The 19,333-nt window shown below is 42.1% G+C and overlaps 1 protein-coding gene across 3 annotated transcripts in view; it reads left to right on the forward strand.

Annotated features, from left to right (window-relative positions):
- The window catches only part of FUT8 (fucosyltransferase 8), an 811,602-nt gene extending 792,708 nt beyond the window's left edge, over window positions 1-18,894 (forward strand). For all 3 annotated transcript variants that reach the window (XM_086937112.1, XM_086937110.1, XM_086937111.1), the window contains one exon: window positions 17,765-18,894. In XM_086937112.1, coding sequence (XP_086793238.1) covers window positions 17,765-18,082 — 318 coding nt within the window. In that variant the 3' untranslated portion in view covers window positions 18,083-18,894. The remainder of the gene's footprint in view (window positions 1-17,764) is intronic.
- Window positions 18,895-19,333: the final 439 nt, after the last annotated feature.

Consider the following 19,333-nt stretch of genomic DNA (forward strand, 5'->3'; position numbering starts at 1 on the left):
TTAGCCCACCGGAGGGCAGTATTTTGTGTTTGAAATGCGAAATTATAATGAAGCAGAAAAGGCTTTAATTTTCCTTAATAACTGTGGCATTAAACTGGTAATTGCATGTTTTGGGAAAAATCAATTAATTGTTAGGGCTCCGAAAATGCTTTGGTTGTAGATATCCCAAATACTACAAATCCCATAATGCCTGTTAGCTGTAGGAAATGTTTCAAAATAATATGAAGCAAACCGATAATTAGCCCACCGGAGGGCAGGATTTTTGTTTGAATATTGTTTGAAATGCAAAATCATAATGAAGCAGAGCATGCTTAAATTTCCTTTATAACTGTGGCATCAAATTGGTAATTGTAAATTTGGGAAAGTCAATTAATTGTAAAGACTTAAAAATGCTTTGGTCGTGTAAATACCCCAAACACTACAAATCCCACAATGCCTGTTATGACACACCTAAGTGGGCGGGAATAGTAGTTTCAGGAAATGTTTCAAAACAATGTGAGCTCCACACACAAACTAACCGTGAACAAGACAGCGGACGCTGTCGAAACGCGTTGGTTTATTTGTTTTTGACCCCATGGATTAATAAAATCACAGAAGAAACCGAATTGCAGTGCAGTGCTGGATTTTGTTTTTAAGTGCGACTCCGTGTTTTCTCCCTCGAAGGGGAGAAATATTGTTGAATATATATATATATAAAGTGTCGCTTCAGTTAATATGGATTGCGGCAATGGATGTGGCCGAGGTCGTATCACTCTATTCGACTGCTGCAGGATTTGGTTCTGAATTAAAAACAAAAAGACACGCAGGCTCCTGTCATCCGATTAAAGGTCGGGCTCAAAGGTGCATGGCGGAGTTTATGTTGCCCAGTTATTTTGGCCAAATGATGTCCGTTTACTGCCAAGGCCAGCGTCTCCTCATAGTTCTAAGAGCTGTAAGGCCGGTCTGTTCCGAAGACTGCCCGGGTAAGGTGTATTCATTCATACCTTGGGTAGGAGGCAGCAGGCACCTCCCTGTGTGCGTCCAGCACCGTCTGATGCTCAGTTCCTCGCCTGGCACCTCTCTGAAGACAGTAAAAAAAGTGTGGGGCTAGTGGACCACTGGTCCCATCCTTGTATGCACACAATTTCCCCTTCTAAAACACAAAGGGTTCACTCAGTTTTGATGATCATTTGAAGTTTTAATTTTCCATCATGATTCTTTAACTTCGATATCACTTCATATCAAATGACATTATTCATTGTTATCCTGTAACACAATCCTTCAATCACATCCAATGCATTTCGGGGTTATCAGGCACCCCTTCATCAGGGAAAGGACTCTACAACCAAAAACATAAAATTGTAATGAGGTCTGGTGTTAAACGTATTAGATATTGTGGGTGAAAATGGTAACGGTGTGAGGGTCAGGAGGTGTAGTGGATCGGATTCACCTTAAAAACGACCCTTTTTCCCTGTGAAAAGTATAGCTAGGTTTGGTAAACCGTGCTTACGTGAATCGCGAGGTTTGTGGTTTCTCGGTCTGAAAACGGAAGGTAATGGCACGTTAGTTAACTAAGATTGTGCTGAGACTACGGAGCAACTGTAATATTAATCCAGGTGCAGGCAAGATATTACTAACCTGTGTGGGTGTAACGGTTCGTCTCAGTTGAAGACGCGGGTCCCGACGAAGACGCCTCTGGCCGCGTTTCGTGCGGTTCGAATGAGCGGGTCACGTGGTGTGTTAAAGAGAACGGAAACTCCTCTCAGGGTTAAAGAGACAGTGTAGCGTGCACCGGGGCTCCGATTGAGTTAAAGGGGCAGTGCGTGTTGTGATGTTTTCCGAGTGGCACGGCTTGTGGGTGTTGGTAATGATATGTATGTGTTTGTTGTAGTCAGTACGGTAGTGCAATAGTAAAAACCATATTGAAAACGAAATCATATTACAAATAAAACGATATCGTTTAAGTAACAATGTTATGGGACCTTGCAAAAATTATAATAAACATTGTTTGATTGCATGTTAGTCCAAATACACAGAAATTACTATGTCAGTCCATGAGCAACCTTACAAGTAGCAGGAAAGTTCCATCCTGTCATTCAGTCCCAGTGGCTTCTGGGTTGACAGTTTTTGGATCCACGTGTTTTCTCTTTAGAGGAGGAATTTGGTGTTATCTCTCCCTTCATATTTGGCAATTGTTTCCAGTATGATGAATTTCATTTGTGAAATGTTGTGTTTCTCCTCATGAAAATGTACTGCCAGTGCGGATTTGGTATTCTTAAGACGGATGTTGGACTTGTGTTCTGTGAGTCTCGTTTTGATTTTTCTTTCCGTCTTGCCAATGTATAGTTTTCCGCAAGGACATTTTAAAGCATAGATAACATTGCTGGAGTCACATGTGGCATTAACCTGTAGTTTTATCTTGTGTCCTTTCATTGGGTGGTTGATTGTGTTTCCCCGGATAATACTATTGCAGTTTCCACAGTTGAGACATGGCTTGGTTCCTGAGTAGACGGTAGTTACGGTGGGTTTGTATTGTACCAATTCTCCTATGTTCCGTGCTCTGGTGAATGCGAATAATGGGGGTTCCATAAAGATCTGATTAAAATTTGGTTCCAGATTCAACAGGGGCCAATGTTGATGTATAATCCGTTTGAATTTATTGGTGGCTGTTGAGAATTTCGAGACTACCACGATGCGGGTCTGTTGTCTTTTGTGACTGGGTTGCAATAGTTCTTGTCTCTCTATGTTGTTAATCTTTTGTGTGGAATCTCTGATAATAATTTCTGGATTCCCTCTTTTGCGAAATTTGGTGGCAATCTCTTCAATTCTTTGTGCAGCTTTTGCTGGGTCCGATGTGATTCTTTTGGCACGTGCCATTTGGGAAAATGGTAGGTGTGTTTTCAAGTTTGGTTCATGGAAACTGATATAGTGGAGCATATTGTTCCTATCAGTTGGTTTGGTGAATAGATCTGTTTCAAATCCTTGATCCTTGATAGAAACTTTCACGTCCAGGAAGCTGACACTTTCTTCAGATATTTCCCACGTTAGTTGTATCCGTTCATCAATCTGGTTAAATGCCATGAGTCGGTTTTGGAGTTCTTCTTTGGTATTCTTCCATACGATAAAGATATCGTCTATATATCTTGTGAAGAGTAGCATGTGATCCATCCATAGTTTATTGTTGAATATATGTGTCTCTTCAAATTGGTGCATAAAAATATTGGCATACACTGGTGCCGCTGAATTGCCCATAGCCATTCCCACAAGTTGTTGGTACCATGTATCTTGGTATCTGAAGTAGCTGTGGTATAGTGTGTAGAGCATTAGTTCCATAAGAAACGTTTGGAACGATGTCTCCATTTCCGAGGTAAGTAAAGCTTGTTCTATTGCTTCGATGCCCAAGGAGTGGGGTATTGAGGTATAGAGGGATCGGACATCCGCTGTGCATAGAACTAGGTTATCCGTGGAATCAATGTTTAGGCTCTTGAGTTTAGAGATGAAGTGTGTTGTGTCCTTGGTGTAGGTTCTCATAGCCTGTACCAGTGGTTGAAGATATTTATCAAGCAATTGGCCTATCGGTTCGTGGAGACTACCACATGTAGAGACTATGGGTCTCATGGGGGGGTCCCATAGGTCTTTGTGTATTTTCGGAGCCATTCTCAAGGTTGGACTCTTAGGATTGGTCTTGATGAGAAAGTTTTTAGTTTTCTCTGTTATGGTTCCAGTTTCATGAGCTTTGTCCAAGATGTGCCGTAGAGTTTGCTTGTATTCTGTTGTGGGGTTCCTGTCAAGTTTCATGTACGTTGTGGTGTCATTGATGTGTTGCAACACTTTGGATTCGTACATTTTTTTGTTCATGATAATTAGGGCGCCGCCCTTGTCTGCTTTCATGCATCTGATTTGATCATTTGATGATATCTTTTTCAGTGTATTCAAATCCTTCCGTGTGATATTTCTGGATTTTTTATTGGTGTGTTTAATTTTATGTAGGTCTTGTTTGACTCTATTTTCGAATAGGTCCAGTGTTTTATGGCTGGTTGGTGACTGGAAGGTGCTCTGTGGTCTTAGTCCAAGTAATTGGTCATCTCCATCTCTTGTTTGTGGTGGTAACACGTTGTCGAAGAAGTGGCGTAATCGAAGCTTTCGCATGAGTTTAAAAAAACTCACTTCGAGTTCCAAATTGTCAGAATTGGTCGTTGGTACAAATGAGGTTCCCTTCTGCAGTAATCGACATTCATGATCCGTGAGTTGGTAATCACTAATGTTGATAACTAGATGTTCTGTGTTTTCTTCCCCTTCTTGTCCTTGACGGTCCCCGTGACGCTTCTCGTGTTGGGTGGCTCTTTCTCTTTTTCTTTTGTTCTGTCCTCTCCTGGGTCTCCTTTTTGTGTTTGGCCCTGTTCTAAAAAAGGGTTTGTGTCGGCTTGTAAGCTGGTGGTTGGTTGTTGTGCCTGGGTCGTATCAAGATCTTTGGGAGTGGGTTGGGTTCTTCTGGTTCTTTGACTCTGGTCACTATCTGATGATGAGGTCTCTGTTTGCGAGGTGTAGGGTCTGTTGCGTCTCTTTTGGGCATAGATTTCGGCCCATGTGTAGACCTCTCCGAGTCTATAGTCAAGGGTATCCCTTTTATATTTGCGGATTTTACGCTCGTTAATCTCATTAGTGTGTTTATCCAGTTGAGTTTGTATGTCATCCAGTATGGTTTTAAGTTCTGCCTCGGATAGCATTTTGGACAGTTCTGTAGATGTCTCATCTATTTCCCTTGTGAGTTCTCCCAGTATTCCAGATAGTTCTTCAATGATTAGGAGAATAAGGTCAAGTGAGCATTTGTTAAGAATTTCAAACCACCTTTCCTGGAATTTTTTAGAATTTTTGCAGAGTGATGGTTTTAAAGCTATTCTTAGGCCCCTTGGTATGCGTTGATTCCGGTGGTATTTTACGAGCGTGCTCGCATGTAATTGTTGATTGATCTTCCTCTTGCTTAGATAGATTAATTGTCTTATATGTTGCTCTTTGGAGCGAGTAGTTGTTTCCTGTGCATTTTCTTCCCTAATCAGTGCGTAAATACGGTCTGCTTCGTCTGGTTTGAAGGCAAAGGTGGAGGCTCTGGCCTCAGTACTTTTAGAGATCTCTTCGAAATTGCTCATGTTGAGTTAGTTTGCGTGCTGCCTGCCCTGTTGTGGGCGCGAGACTTAGAAACAATGATAATGGTAGAGCTGGCGCACAGCTGGTTCACGGAAAGTCTTGTCCTTTTCAAGGTGCTATACAAGTAACGTCAGGCGTCCCTCGACGTTAATTGTAACAGTAAAAAAAGTGTGGGGCTAGTGGACCACTGGTCCCATCCTTGTATGCACACAATTTCCCCTTCTAAAACACAAAGGGTTCACTCAGTTTTGATGATCATTTGAAGTTTTAATTTTCCATCATGATTCTTTAACTTCGATATCACTTCATATCAAATGACATTATTCATTGTTATCCTGTAACACAATCCTTCAATCACATCCAATGCATTTCGGGGTTATCAGGCACCCCTTCATCAGGGAAAGGACTCTACAACCAAAAACATAAAATTGTAATGAGGTCTGGTGTTAAACGTATTAGATATTGTGGGTGAAAATGGTAACGGTGTGAGGGTCAGGAGGTGTAGTGGATCGGATTCACCTTAAAAACGACCCTTTTTCCCTGTGAAAAGTATAGCTAGGTTTGGTAAACCATGCTTACGTGAATCGCGAGGTTTGTGGTTTCTCGGTCTGAAAACGGAAGGTAATGGCACGTTAGTTAACTAAGATTGTGCTGAGACTACGGAGCAACTGTAATATTAATCCAGGTGCAGGCAAGATATTACTAACCTGTGTGGGTGTAACGGTTCGTCTCAGTTGAAGAGGGCAGTATTTTGTGTTTGAAATGCGAAATTATAATGAAGCAGAAAAGGCTTTAATTTTCCTTAATAACTGTGGCATTAAACTGGTAATTGCATGTTTTGGGAAAAATCAATTAATTGTTAGGGCTCCGAAAATGCTTTGGTTGTAGATATCCCAAATACTACAAATCCCATAATGCCTGTTAGCTGTAGGAAATGTTTCAAAATAATATGAAGCAAACCGATAATTAGCCCACCGGAGGGCAGGATTTTTGTTTGAATATTGTTTGAAATGCAAAATCATAATGAAGCAGAGCATGCTTAAATTTCCTTTATAACTGTGGCATCAAATTGGTAATTGTAAATTTGGGAAAGTCAATTAATTGTAAAGACTTAAAAATGCTTTGGTCGTGTAAATACCCCAAACACTACAAATCCCACAATGCCTGTTATGACACACCTAAGTGGGCGGGAATAGTAGTTTCAGGAAATGTTTCAAAACAATGTGAGCTCCACACACAAACTAACCGTGAACAAGACAGCGGACGCTGTCGAAACGCGTTGGTTTATTTGTTTTTGACCCCATGGATTAATAAAATCACAGAAGAAACCGAATTGCAGTGCAGTGCTGGATTTTGTTTTTAAGTGCGACTCCGTGTTTTCTCCCTCGAAGGGGAGAAATATTGTTGAATATATATATATATAAAGTGTCGCTTCAGTTAATATGGATTGCGGCAATGGATGTGGCCGAGGTCGTATCACTCTATTCGACTGCTGCAGGATTTGGTTCTGAATTAAACAAAAAGACACGCAGGCTCCTGTCATCCGATTAAAGGTCGGGCTCAAAGGTGCATGGCGGAGTTTATGTTGCCCAGTTATTTTGGCCAAATGATGTCCGTTTACTGCCAAGGCCAGCGTCTCCTCATAGTTCTAAGAGCTGTAAGGCCGGTCTGTTCCGAAGACTGCCCGGGTAAGGTGTATTCATTCATACCTTGGGTAGGAGGCAGCAGGCACCTCCCTGTGTGCGTCCAGCACCGTCTGATGCTCAGTTCCTCGCCTGGCACCTCTCTGAAGACAGTAAAAAAAGTGTGGGGCTAGTGGACCACTGGTCCCATCCTTGTATGCACACAATTTCCCCTTCTAAAACACAAAGGGTTCACTCAGTTTTGATGATCATTTGAAGTTTTAATTTTCCATCATGATTCTTTAACTTCGATATCACTTCATATCAAATGACATTATTCATTGTTATCCTGTAACACAATCCTTCAATCACATCCAATGCATTTCGGGGTTATCAGGCACCCCTTCATCAGGGAAAGGACTCTACAACCAAAAACATAAAATTGTAATGAGGTCTGGTGTTAAACGTATTAGATATTGTGGGTGAAAATGGTAACGGTGTGAGGGTCAGGAGGTGTAGTGGATCGGATTCACCTTAAAAACGACCCTTTTTCCCTGTGAAAAGTATAGCTAGGTTTGGTAAACCGTGCTTACGTGAATCGCGAGGTTTGTGGTTTCTCGGTCTGAAAACGGAAGGTAATGGCACGTTAGTTAACTAAGATTGTGCTGAGACTACGGAGCAACTGTAATATTAATCCAGGTGCAGGCAAGATATTACTAACCTGTGTGGGTGTAACGGTTCGTCTCAGTTGAAGACGCGGGTCCCGACGAAGACGCCTCTGGCCGCGTTTCGTGCGGTTCGAATGAGCGGGTCACGTGGTGTGTTAAAGAGAACGGAAACTCCTCTCAGGGTTAAAGAGACAGTGTAGCGTGCACCGGGGCTCCGATTGAGTTAAAGGGGCAGTGCGTGTTGTGATGTTTTCCGAGTGGCACGGCTTGTGGGTGTTGGTAATGATATGTATGTGTTTGTTGTAGTCAGTACGGTAGTGCAATAGTAAAAACCATATTGAAAACGAAATCATATTACAAATAAAACGATATCGTTTAAGTAACAATGTTATGGGACCTTGCAAAAATTATAATAAACATTGTTTGATTGCATGTTAGTCCAAATACACAGAAATTACTATGTCAGTCCATGAGCAACCTTACAAGTAGCAGGAAAGTTCCATCCTGTCATTCAGTCCCAGTGGCTTCTGGGTTGACAGTTTTTGGATCCACGTGTTTTCTCTTTAGAGGAGGAATTTGGTGTTATCTCTCCCTTCATATTTGGCAATTGTTTCCAGTATGATGAATTTCATTTGTGAAATGTTGTGTTTCTCCTCATGAAAATGTACTGCCAGTGCGGATTTGGTATTCTTAAGACGGATGTTGGACTTGTGTTCTGTGAGTCTCGTTTTGATTTTTCTTTCCGTCTTGCCAATGTATAGTTTTCCGCAAGGACATTTTAAAGCATAGATAACATTGCTGGAGTCACATGTGGCATTAACCTGTAGTTTTATCTTGTGTCCTTTCATTGGGTGGTTGATTGTGTTTCCCCGGATAATACTATTGCAGTTTCCACAGTTGAGACATGGCTTGGTTCCTGAGTAGACGGTAGTTACGGTGGGTTTGTATTGTACCAATTCTCCTATGTTCCGTGCTCTGGTGAATGCGAATAATGGGGGTTCCATAAAGATCTGATTAAAATTTGGTTCCAGATTCAACAGGGGCCAATGTTGATGTATAATCCGTTTGAATTTATTGGTGGCTGTTGAGAATTTCGAGACTACCACGATGCGGGTCTGTTGTCTTTTGTGACTGGGTTGCAATAGTTCTTGTCTCTCTATGTTGTTAATCTTTTGTGTGGAATCTCTGATAATAATTTCTGGATTCCCTCTTTTGCGAAATTTGGTGGCAATCTCTTCAATTCTTTGTGCAGCTTTTGCTGGGTCCGATGTGATTCTTTTGGCACGTGCCATTTGGGAAAATGGTAGGTGTGTTTTCAAGTTTGGTTCATGGAAACTGATATAGTGGAGCATATTGTTCCTATCAGTTGGTTTGGTGAATAGATCTGTTTCAAATCCTTGATCCTTGATAGAAACTTTCACGTCCAGGAAGCTGACACTTTCTTCAGATATTTCCCACGTTAGTTGTATCCGTTCATCAATCTGGTTAAATGCCATGAGTCGGTTTTGGAGTTCTTCTTTGGTATTCTTCCATACGATAAAGATATCGTCTATATATCTTGTGAAGAGTAGCATGTGATCCATCCATAGTTTATTGTTGAATATATGTGTCTCTTCAAATTGGTGCATAAAAATATTGGCATACACTGGTGCCGCTGAATTGCCCATAGCCATTCCCACAAGTTGTTGGTACCATGTATCTTGGTATCTGAAGTAGCTGTGGTATAGTGTGTAGAGCATTAGTTCCATAAGAAACGTTTGGAACGATGTCTCCATTTCCGAGGTAAGTAAAGCTTGTTCTATTGCTTCGATGCCCAAGGAGTGGGGTATTGAGGTATAGAGGGATCGGACATCCGCTGTGCATAGAACTAGGTTATCCGTGGAATCAATGTTTAGGCTCTTGAGTTTAGAGATGAAGTGTGTTGTGTCCTTGGTGTAGGTTCTCATAGCCTGTACCAGTGGTTGAAGATATTTATCAAGCAATTGGCCTATCGGTTCGTGGAGACTACCACATGTAGAGACTATGGGTCTCATGGGGGGGTCCCATAGGTCTTTGTGTATTTTCGGAGCCATTCTCAAGGTTGGACTCTTAGGATTGGTCTTGATGAGAAAGTTTTTAGTTTTCTCTGTTATGGTTCCAGTTTCATGAGCTTTGTCCAAGATGTGCCGTAGAGTTTGCTTGTATTCTGTTGTGGGGTTCCTGTCAAGTTTCATGTACGTTGTGGTGTCATTGATGTGTTGCAACACTTTGGATTCGTACATTTTTTTGTTCATGATAATTAGGGCGCCGCCCTTGTCTGCTTTCATGCATCTGATTTGATCATTTGATGATATCTTTTTCAGTGTATTCAAATCCTTCCGTGTGATATTTCTGGATTTTTTATTGGTGTGTTTAATTTTATGTAGGTCTTGTTTGACTCTATTTTCGAATAGGTCCAGTGTTTTATGGCTGGTTGGTGACTGGAAGGTGCTCTGTGGTCTTAGTCCAAGTAATTGGTCATCTCCATCTCTTGTTTGTGGTGGTAACACGTTGTCGAAGAAGTGGCGTAATCGAAGCTTTCGCATGAGTTTAAAAAAACTCACTTCGAGTTCCAAATTGTCAGAATTGGTCGTTGGTACAAATGAGGTTCCCTTCTGCAGTAATCGACATTCATGATCCGTGAGTTGGTAATCACTAATGTTGATAACTAGATGTTCTGTGTTTTCTTCCCCTTCTTGTCCTTGACGGTCCCCGTGACGCTTCTCGTGTTGGGTGGCTCTTTCTCTTTTTCTTTTGTTCTGTCCTCTCCTGGGTCTCCTTTTTGTGTTTGGCCCTGTTCTAAAAAAGGGTTTGTGTCGGCTTGTAAGCTGGTGGTTGGTTGTTGTGCCTGGGTCGTATCAAGATCTTTGGGAGTGGGTTGGGTTCTTCTGGTTCTTTGACTCTGGTCACTATCTGATGATGAGGTCTCTGTTTGCGAGGTGTAGGGTCTGTTGCGTCTCTTTTGGGCATAGATTTCGGCCCATGTGTAGACCTCTCCGAGTCTATAGTCAAGGGTATCCCTTTTATATTTGCGGATTTTACGCTCGTTAATCTCATTAGTGTGTTTATCCAGTTGAGTTTGTATGTCATCCAGTATGGTTTTAAGTTCTGCCTCGGATAGCATTTTGGACAGTTCTGTAGATGTCTCATCTATTTCCCTTGTGAGTTCTCCCAGTATTCCAGATAGTTCTTCAATGATTAGGAGAATAAGGTCAAGTGAGCATTTGTTAAGAATTTCAAACCACCTTTCCTGGAATTTTTTAGAATTTTTGCAGAGTGATGGTTTTAAAGCTATTCTTAGGCCCCTTGGTATGCGTTGATTCCGGTGGTATTTTACGAGCGTGCTCGCATGTAATTGTTGATTGATCTTCCTCTTGCTTAGATAGATTAATTGTCTTATATGTTGCTCTTTGGAGCGAGTAGTTGTTTCCTGTGCATTTTCTTCCCTAATCAGTGCGTAAATACGGTCTGCTTCGTCTGGTTTGAAGGCAAAGGTGGAGGCTCTGGCCTCAGTACTTTTAGAGATCTCTTCGAAATTGCTCATGTTGAGTTAGTTTGCGTGCTGCCTGCCCTGTTGTGGGCGCGAGACTTAGAAACAATGATAATGGTAGAGCTGGCGCACAGCTGGTTCACGGAAAGTCTTGTCCTTTTCAAGGTGCTATACAAGTAACGTCAGGCGTCCCTCGACGTTAATTGTAACAGTAAAAAAAGTGTGGGGCTAGTGGACCACTGGTCCCATCCTTGTATGCACACAATTTCCCCTTCTAAAACACAAAGGGTTCACTCAGTTTTGATGATCATTTGAAGTTTTAATTTTCCATCATGATTCTTTAACTTCGATATCACTTCATATCAAATGACATTATTCATTGTTATCCTGTAACACAATCCTTCAATCACATCCAATGCATTTCGGGGTTATCAGGCACCCCTTCATCAGGGAAAGGACTCTACAACCAAAAACATAAAATTGTAATGAGGTCTGGTGTTAAACGTATTAGATATTGTGGGTGAAAATGGTAACGGTGTGAGGGTCAGGAGGTGTAGTGGATCGGATTCACCTTAAAAACGACCCTTTTTCCCTGTGAAAAGTATAGCTAGGTTTGGTAAACCATGCTTACGTGAATCGCGAGGTTTGTGGTTTCTCGGTCTGAAAACGGAAGGTAATGGCACGTTAGTTAACTAAGATTGTGCTGAGACTACGGAGCAACTGTAATATTAATCCAGGTGCAGGCAAGATATTACTAACCTGTGTGGGTGTAACGGTTCGTCTCAGTTGAAGACGCGGGTCCCGACGAAGACGCCTCTGGCCGCATTTCGTGCGGTTCGAATGAGCGGGTCACGTGGTGTGTTAAAGAGAACGGAAACTCCTCTCAGGGTTAAAGAGACAGTGTAGCGTGCACCGGGGCTCCGATTGAGTTAAAGGGGCAGTGCGTGTTGTGAAAGAGAGAAAGAGAAAGAGCCACCCAACACGAGAAGCGTCACGGGGACCGTCAAGGACAAGAAGGGGAAGAAAACACAGAACATCTAGTTATCAACATTAGTGATTACCAACTCACGGATCATGAATGTCGATTACTGCAGAAGGGAACCTCATTTGTACCAACGACCAATTCTGACAATTTGCAACTCGAAGTGAGTTTTTTTAAACTCATGCGAAAGCTTCGATTACGCCACTTCTTCGACAACGTGTTACCACCACAAACAAGAGATGGAGATGACCAATTACTTGGACTAAGACCACAGAGCACCTTCCAGTCACCAACCAGCCATAAAACACTGGACCTATTCGAAAATAGAGTCAAACAAGACCTACATAAAATTAAACACACCAATAAAAAATCCAGAAATATCACACGGAAGGATTTGAATACACTGAAAAAGATATCATCAAATGATCAAATCAGATGCATGAAAGCAGACAAGGGCGGCGCCCTAATTATCATGAACAAAAAAATGTACGAATCCAAAGTGTTGCAACACATCAATGACACCACAACGTACATGAAACTTGACAGGAACCCCACAACAGAATACAAGCAAACTCTACGGCACATCTTGGACAAAGCTCATGAAACTGGAACCATAACAGAGAAAACTAAAAACTTTCTCATCAAGACCAATCCTAAGAGTCCAACCTTGAGAATGGCTCCGAAAATACACAAAGACCTATGGGACCCCCCCATGAGACCCATAGTCTCTACATGTGGTAGTCTCCACGAACCGATAGGCCAATTGCTTGATAAATATCTTCAACCACTGGTACAGGCTATGAGAACCTACACCAAGGACACAACACACTTCATCTCTAAACTCAAGAGCCTAAACATTGATTCCACGGATAACCTAGTTCTATGCACAGCGGATGTCCGATCCCTCTATACCTCAATACCCCACTCCTTGGGCATCGAAGCAATAGAACAAGCTTTACTTACCTCGGAAATGGAGACATCGTTCCAAACGTTTCTTATGGAACTAATGCTCTACACACTATACCACAGCTACTTCAGATACCAAGATACATGGTACCAACAACTTGTGGGAATGGCTATGGGCAATTCAGCGGCACCAGTGTATGCCAATATTTTTATGCACCAATTTGAAGAGACACATATATTCAACAATAAACTATGGACGGATCACATGCTACTCTTCACAAGATATATAGACGATATCTTTATCGTATGGAAGAATACCAAAGAAGAACTCCAAAACCGACTCATGGCATTTAACCAGATTGATGAACGGATACAACTAACGTGGGAAATATCTGAAGAAAGTGTCAGCTTCCTGGACGTGAAAGTTTCTATCAAGGATCAAGGATTTGAAACAGATCTATTCACCAAACCAACTGATAGGAACAATATGCTCCACTATACCAGTTTCCATGAACCAAACTTGAAAACACACCTACCATTTTCCCAAATGGCACGTGCCAAAAGAATCACATCGGACCCAGCAAAAGCTGCACAAAGAATTGAAGAGATTGCCACCAAATTTCGCAAAAGAGGGTATCCAGAAAATATTATCAGAGATTCCACACAAAAGATTAACAACATAGAGAGACAAGAACTATTGCAACCCAGTCACAAAAGACAACAGACCAGCATCGTGGTAGTCTCGAAATTCTCAACAGCCACCAATAAATTCAAACGGATTATACATCAACATTGGCCCCTGTTGAATCTGGAACCAGATTTTAATCAGATCTTTATGGAACCCCCATTATTCGCATTCACCAGAGCACGGAACATAGGAGAATTGGTACAATACAAACCCACCGTAACTACCGTCTACTCAGGAACCAAGCCATGTCTCAACTGTGGAAACTGCAATAGTATTATCCGGGGAAACACAATCAACCACCCAATGAAAGGACACAAGATAAAACTACAGGTTAATGCCACATGTGACTCCAGCAATGTTATCTATGCTTTAAAATGTCCTTGCGGAAAACTATACATTGGCAAGACGGAAAGAAAAATCAAAACGAGACTCACAGAACACAAGTCCAACATCCGTCTTAAGAATACCAAATTCTGGCAGTACATTTTCATGAGGAGAAACACAACATTTCACAAATGAAATTCATCATACTGGAAACAATTGCCAAATATGAAGGGAGAGATAACACCAAATTCCTCCTCCAAAGAGAAAACACGTGGATCCAAAAACTGTCAACCCAGAAGCCACTGGGACTGAATGACAGGATGGAACTTTCCTGCTACTTGTAAGGTTGCTCATGGACTGACATAGTAATTTCTGTGTATTTGGACTAACATGCAATCAAACAATGTTTATTATAATTTTTGCAAGGTCCCATAACATTGTTTCTTAAACGATATCGTTTTATTTGTAATATGATTTCGTTTTCAATATCGTTTTTACTATTGCACTACCGTACTGACTACAACAAACACATACATATCATTACCAACACCCACAAGCCGTGCCACTCGGAAAACATCACAACACGCACTGCCCCTTTAACTCAATCGGAGCCCCGGTGCACGCTACACTGTCTCTTTAACCCTGAGAGGAGTTTCCGTTCTCTTTAACACACCACGTGACCCGCTCATTCGAACCGCACGAAACGCGGCCAGAGGCGTCTTCGTCGGGACCCGCGTCTTCAACTGAGACGAACCGTTACACCCACACAGGTTAGTAATATCTTGCCTGCACCTGGATTAATATTACAGTTGCTCCGTAGTCTCAGCACAATCTTAGTTAACTAACGTGCCATTACCTTCCGTTTTCAGACCGAGAAACCACAAACCTCGCGATTCACGTAAGCACGGTTTACCAAACCTAGCTATACTTTTCACAGGGAAAAAGGGTCGTTTTTAAGGTGAATCCGATTCACTACACCTCCTGACCCTCACACCGTTACCATTTTCACCCACAATATCTAATACGTTTAACACCAGACCTCATTACAATTTTATGTTTTTGGTTGTAGAGTCCTTTCCCTGATGAAGGGGTGCCTGATAACCCCGAAATGCATTGGATGTGATTGAAGGATTGTGTTACAGGATAACAATGAATAATGTCATTTGATATGAAGTGATATCGAAGTTAAAGAATCATGATGGAAAATTAAAACTTCAAATGATCATCAAAACTGAGTGAACCCTTTGTGTTTTAGAAGGGGAAATTGTGTGCATACAAGGATGGGACCAGTGGTCCACTAGCCCCACACTTTTTTTACTGTTACAATTAACGTCGAGGGACGCCTGACGTTACTTGTATAGCACCTTGAAAAGGACAAGACTTTCCGTGAACCAGCTGTGCGCCAGCTCTACCATTATCATTACCTCTCTGGAGACATCAGCAAAGCTGCCTCGGCCTGTTTGCTGATTCCTGCCTGGTACCCACGCGCCCACAGGTGCCCGGGCAGTGATGGATGTGCAAATCAGATCTGCGTCCCTTAACTGCCGGGCATAAATTGCCTCCGTTTGCGCGGGTGCCTGTTGCGCCAGCCTGTTTCTGAATGCATGCAAACCATCAGGGGTTGTTATAAATTAATTTACTCTGGTAAACACATTACTTCCTCCGAGATTCGAGCTACGCACCAGGATCAGCAGAGATTACGCGATAATTACTTGTTAGTGTCTGCAGCCGTCTTCACCGCCGCGTGCACCGACATGGATTTATCATATTCGGTCTTCTGTGGACGGGATGTACTTAATAACAGTTTCAGCGTCCCTCCAAGCTTTGTGGCTGGGAGGCGTGCTGCTGCAATGTAGTGAACCAGGGCTAGCTGAGACCGGTAGTTCATTCCTTTTTGGAGCTTCTCCGGCCTCTAATAAACAGTATTTTTGATTTTGTTGTAAATGATTGTTTTCAAATGTATGCACGTATTTATATGTCGCCCAAGGAAGAGATGAAACATCGTTTTACTGGGTCTGTAAGGCTCGTGCTGGTGGTGTAGTGAGTCAGGTGTTGGAAGGGACATCACAAGAGATAGTGGAGAGATATATTGCATATTTCCCCAGACCCCACTTTAAAACTATACAAAATGCCATAAGAGGCACATCAGGATGGTCTACCGTGCATGCTTCTTAGTAATAGACCTTACAGACGCAAGTCAACACACCTGTAAACTGCAGCCATGTTACAGTGGGTTCTAATGGAGGGAAGTCCATTTTCAGACAGAACACATGGTGCTGAGACTGAATTATGGAGCTTAACCCCCAGCAAAGGTAACAACAAAAAAAGTGCACCAGGGACTGTTACATGCAGTACCCCAGGGGCACTATGGGCGTGTGTGTGCCCGCTTTGAGTGTACCTGGGTCACAGTAGTACAAAAGGGGCTGCAAACGCTTGTGCCGCCCCTTCTATAATACTGATAAGCTGTCGCACATGTAGCGCCAGCGCTATCTTGACAGAGCTAACAGGGCCCTAGTAGGGTGCCACACATTGGTGTCATGCTGTTAATGCGTCCATTGGCTGACCTCTGGAGGGGTGAAGGAGAGTTCCAAGGATCCCCAAGTCGTGCCCCCTGAAGGTGGGGGCAGTCAATTATTTCACCTGCGAGTTCGCGGCTGCCCCGGGGGGCAGTGCAAAGATTGTAATAGGGTGCACTGTCCCTTTTTGCGCCGGTGCACCTGCTTACAGGTATGCCATTGTGCAAACAGGGACAGCGCACCATTACATGATTCTGGCCCAGGAAGAAAGGATCTGGTGGCACCCAGTAGGCAGATGGAATTTTGATGGATGATGGATGCCAGGTCTGGTGGCTTAGTGGACTATGCGTCCACTGTAGGGGTCTTTTAGTCGCAGGTTCAAATCCCGGCGAATCCACTCAGCCTTTCATCCTTCTGAGGTCGATAAAATTAGTACCAATGAGTTCGATAACAATAAACATCTGTTGTTCAGTGCCAAGATACCCTTCTATGTGAAGGTGCACTTTGCAAATACGCAGCGTATGTTGTGAAATAAGCAGACGAAAGTGAAGGTTAAACAGTTTATTGGAAAGACACTCACCAGTTCAGGCTCCCTAGTCAAGTGACTACCTCCCACCACACCTAGCAATAACCTCTCATTGCAATGTGCTGTAGGTGCAGTGATAATCTAAACCCATTGCAAACTTTTTCTCGCACTGCGTCTTTATGTACGCTGCCATGGTAGTACGAATACTGAGATACTTACACATTTCCTTGGATCTAGTCCCGGTTTCTTTTAAAACCGCTTTCATGACACCAAATGACTGGTTTCATAGTTCCTGGACTACATCATAATTTTAACAGAAAAGACTATCAGCTCACCACCTGGGAAGGCTTTTGAAATTGCCTTCTAGAGCCTCATCTGATATATTCCGTGCCCCAGAGGATCTTTTTGAATAACATGAAATGCTGTCTAGATTGCCAAGGGCACTGAACCATAAGCCAAATAAGTTGTTCTTAACATTTTTGACCAGGTATGGAGCATTAACTAGGACATTGCGTACTTGTATATTATTACCGACAAGCAAAGTTAACTTCGAAAATGTATTCCAAAGTGTTTGTACTCAAACCAAGAAGGTTCTATCTTAAATTGTCTTTTTGGATTGGGATACGGTCAACTAGCTTGCAGTGTCGTAGAGCACAGTATGAAAATTATTGCATCAGTGATAATGCAGATACTGGCTCTCCCTCATGGTAAGAGACTCCAGCCTTTGACTGGTGTTAAATAAAATGATCCCTTTGATAATTCTTGCAGCATACATTCTCCGATACAAAAATATTTACTGTTGAGTTTTTATATTTTATTTTAAATACTTGATGAAAATCAATTTTTGTTTGTGATGTTTATGAAACATTGTTCCCTGATGTAATTTTCTTCTTTTTTAAGGTCTGCCGAGTCGCCTACGAAATCATGCAGACATTGCATCCAGACGCCTCAACAAATTTCCACTCCTTGGATGATATTTACTATTTTGGGGGACAGAATGCCCACAACCAGGTTGCCATTTATCCTCACCACCCACGAACTCCAGATGAAATCCCCATGGAGCCCGGGGATATTATTGGTGTGGCTGGAAACCATTGGGACGGTTATTCAAAGGGCATTAACAGGAAACTGGGTCGAACGGGCTTGTACCCATCTTACAAAGTGAAGGAGAAAATAGAGACTGTTAAATATCCTACATACTCAGACGCTGACAAATGAGGAAAAATGAAGGCGATCGGTCACTAACTCAGTTCAAGCTGGTTTGAACTAAGCAACAAAGAGACTTGACTGGTTCAATGAGCTTCTTTGACATTTTATGGTGTGGTCAAAAGTACAAAGCCATTGCGTATGATCTCCAGAAACCGAACAGGGAGCAACTGTGTTTTGACCTCCCTCCCTCCTCCTGAGAGTACTTTGCTACAGTACTTGCACTCCATCCACACATACAAACACACATCTACTCACAACATGTGGACAGTACTTTTGGACTACTTTGCCTCTTTCAAACCTTCAAAGTTATGTTCGTAATCAGTTACAAGGGCCCGCGCCCAGCTCTCTTGCCATTAATTGATGACGATGCCCAAGACGTTTGACACTGCCATGTTGTGTAATTTGAGTGACATGAACATATTTTGTATATGTGAAATTTTAAACATGGTGCCTCTGTGAGTGATCACGGACCTTTTTACCAGAGCCCTACCTAGCCTCGTTGCCGAGCAGCACTTGATCCTTAAACAGCATGTATCGGACCACGCAACATGCTCCAATCAGTAGATTTCCAAATGAAGCAAGAAATCGCCCTGGGCCCCCTGATACCCGCCCCTTCATCAGATGATTTTTCATTGATTCCGCTGATTAGTTTGTGTCACCACTAAATGAAGGATCCATCTAGAGATAAAACATTCACTGTCAATTACAGTAGAAGGTCTTTTGTAAACAATGCCATGAACAGATTCTTTAATACCTGATATTTCTGGACATTGTCTTTGATAACAAAACAATAAATAATAATTTAAAAATTGAAGAACCTACTTGGCCTTTTAAAAGAGAGATGTTTTTTCTTATTGAATAATGCCTTTTGCTTGTAATGTCAGTAAATTGTTACTACATCAGGGACTAGTAGTGTGTGTACTCCATCCCCATAAAAGCCATGTTAACGCCAATGATTGTAGCAAAGAACCGAGGGCAAAGCCGTAACCGGTAATAGTGAAATCGATATATGTACACATTGTTGCATTCATACCTGGTCCATTTTAATGTCTCAGTATGAAACTGTGTGAAACACAGTGTAATGAAAGGATGCTGTAAGATCAGTAGTAGTATAAAATATCTTAAGCTATTGCTCACGTACACTTGACAGATAGGGCAATAGATGTGAAGTGGTGAACTCTTAAAAGTTATTTTATTTCAAAAATATGTTTGTTCTATACCTGTTATTATGAAACATTCCCCCAGAAAATTCACACAACT

The sequence above is a fragment of the Lissotriton vulgaris genome, chromosome 9, assembly GCF_964263255.1.
Source record: "Lissotriton vulgaris chromosome 9, aLisVul1.2, whole genome shotgun sequence".
Lineage (NCBI taxonomy): Eukaryota > Metazoa > Chordata > Amphibia > Caudata > Salamandridae > Lissotriton > Lissotriton vulgaris.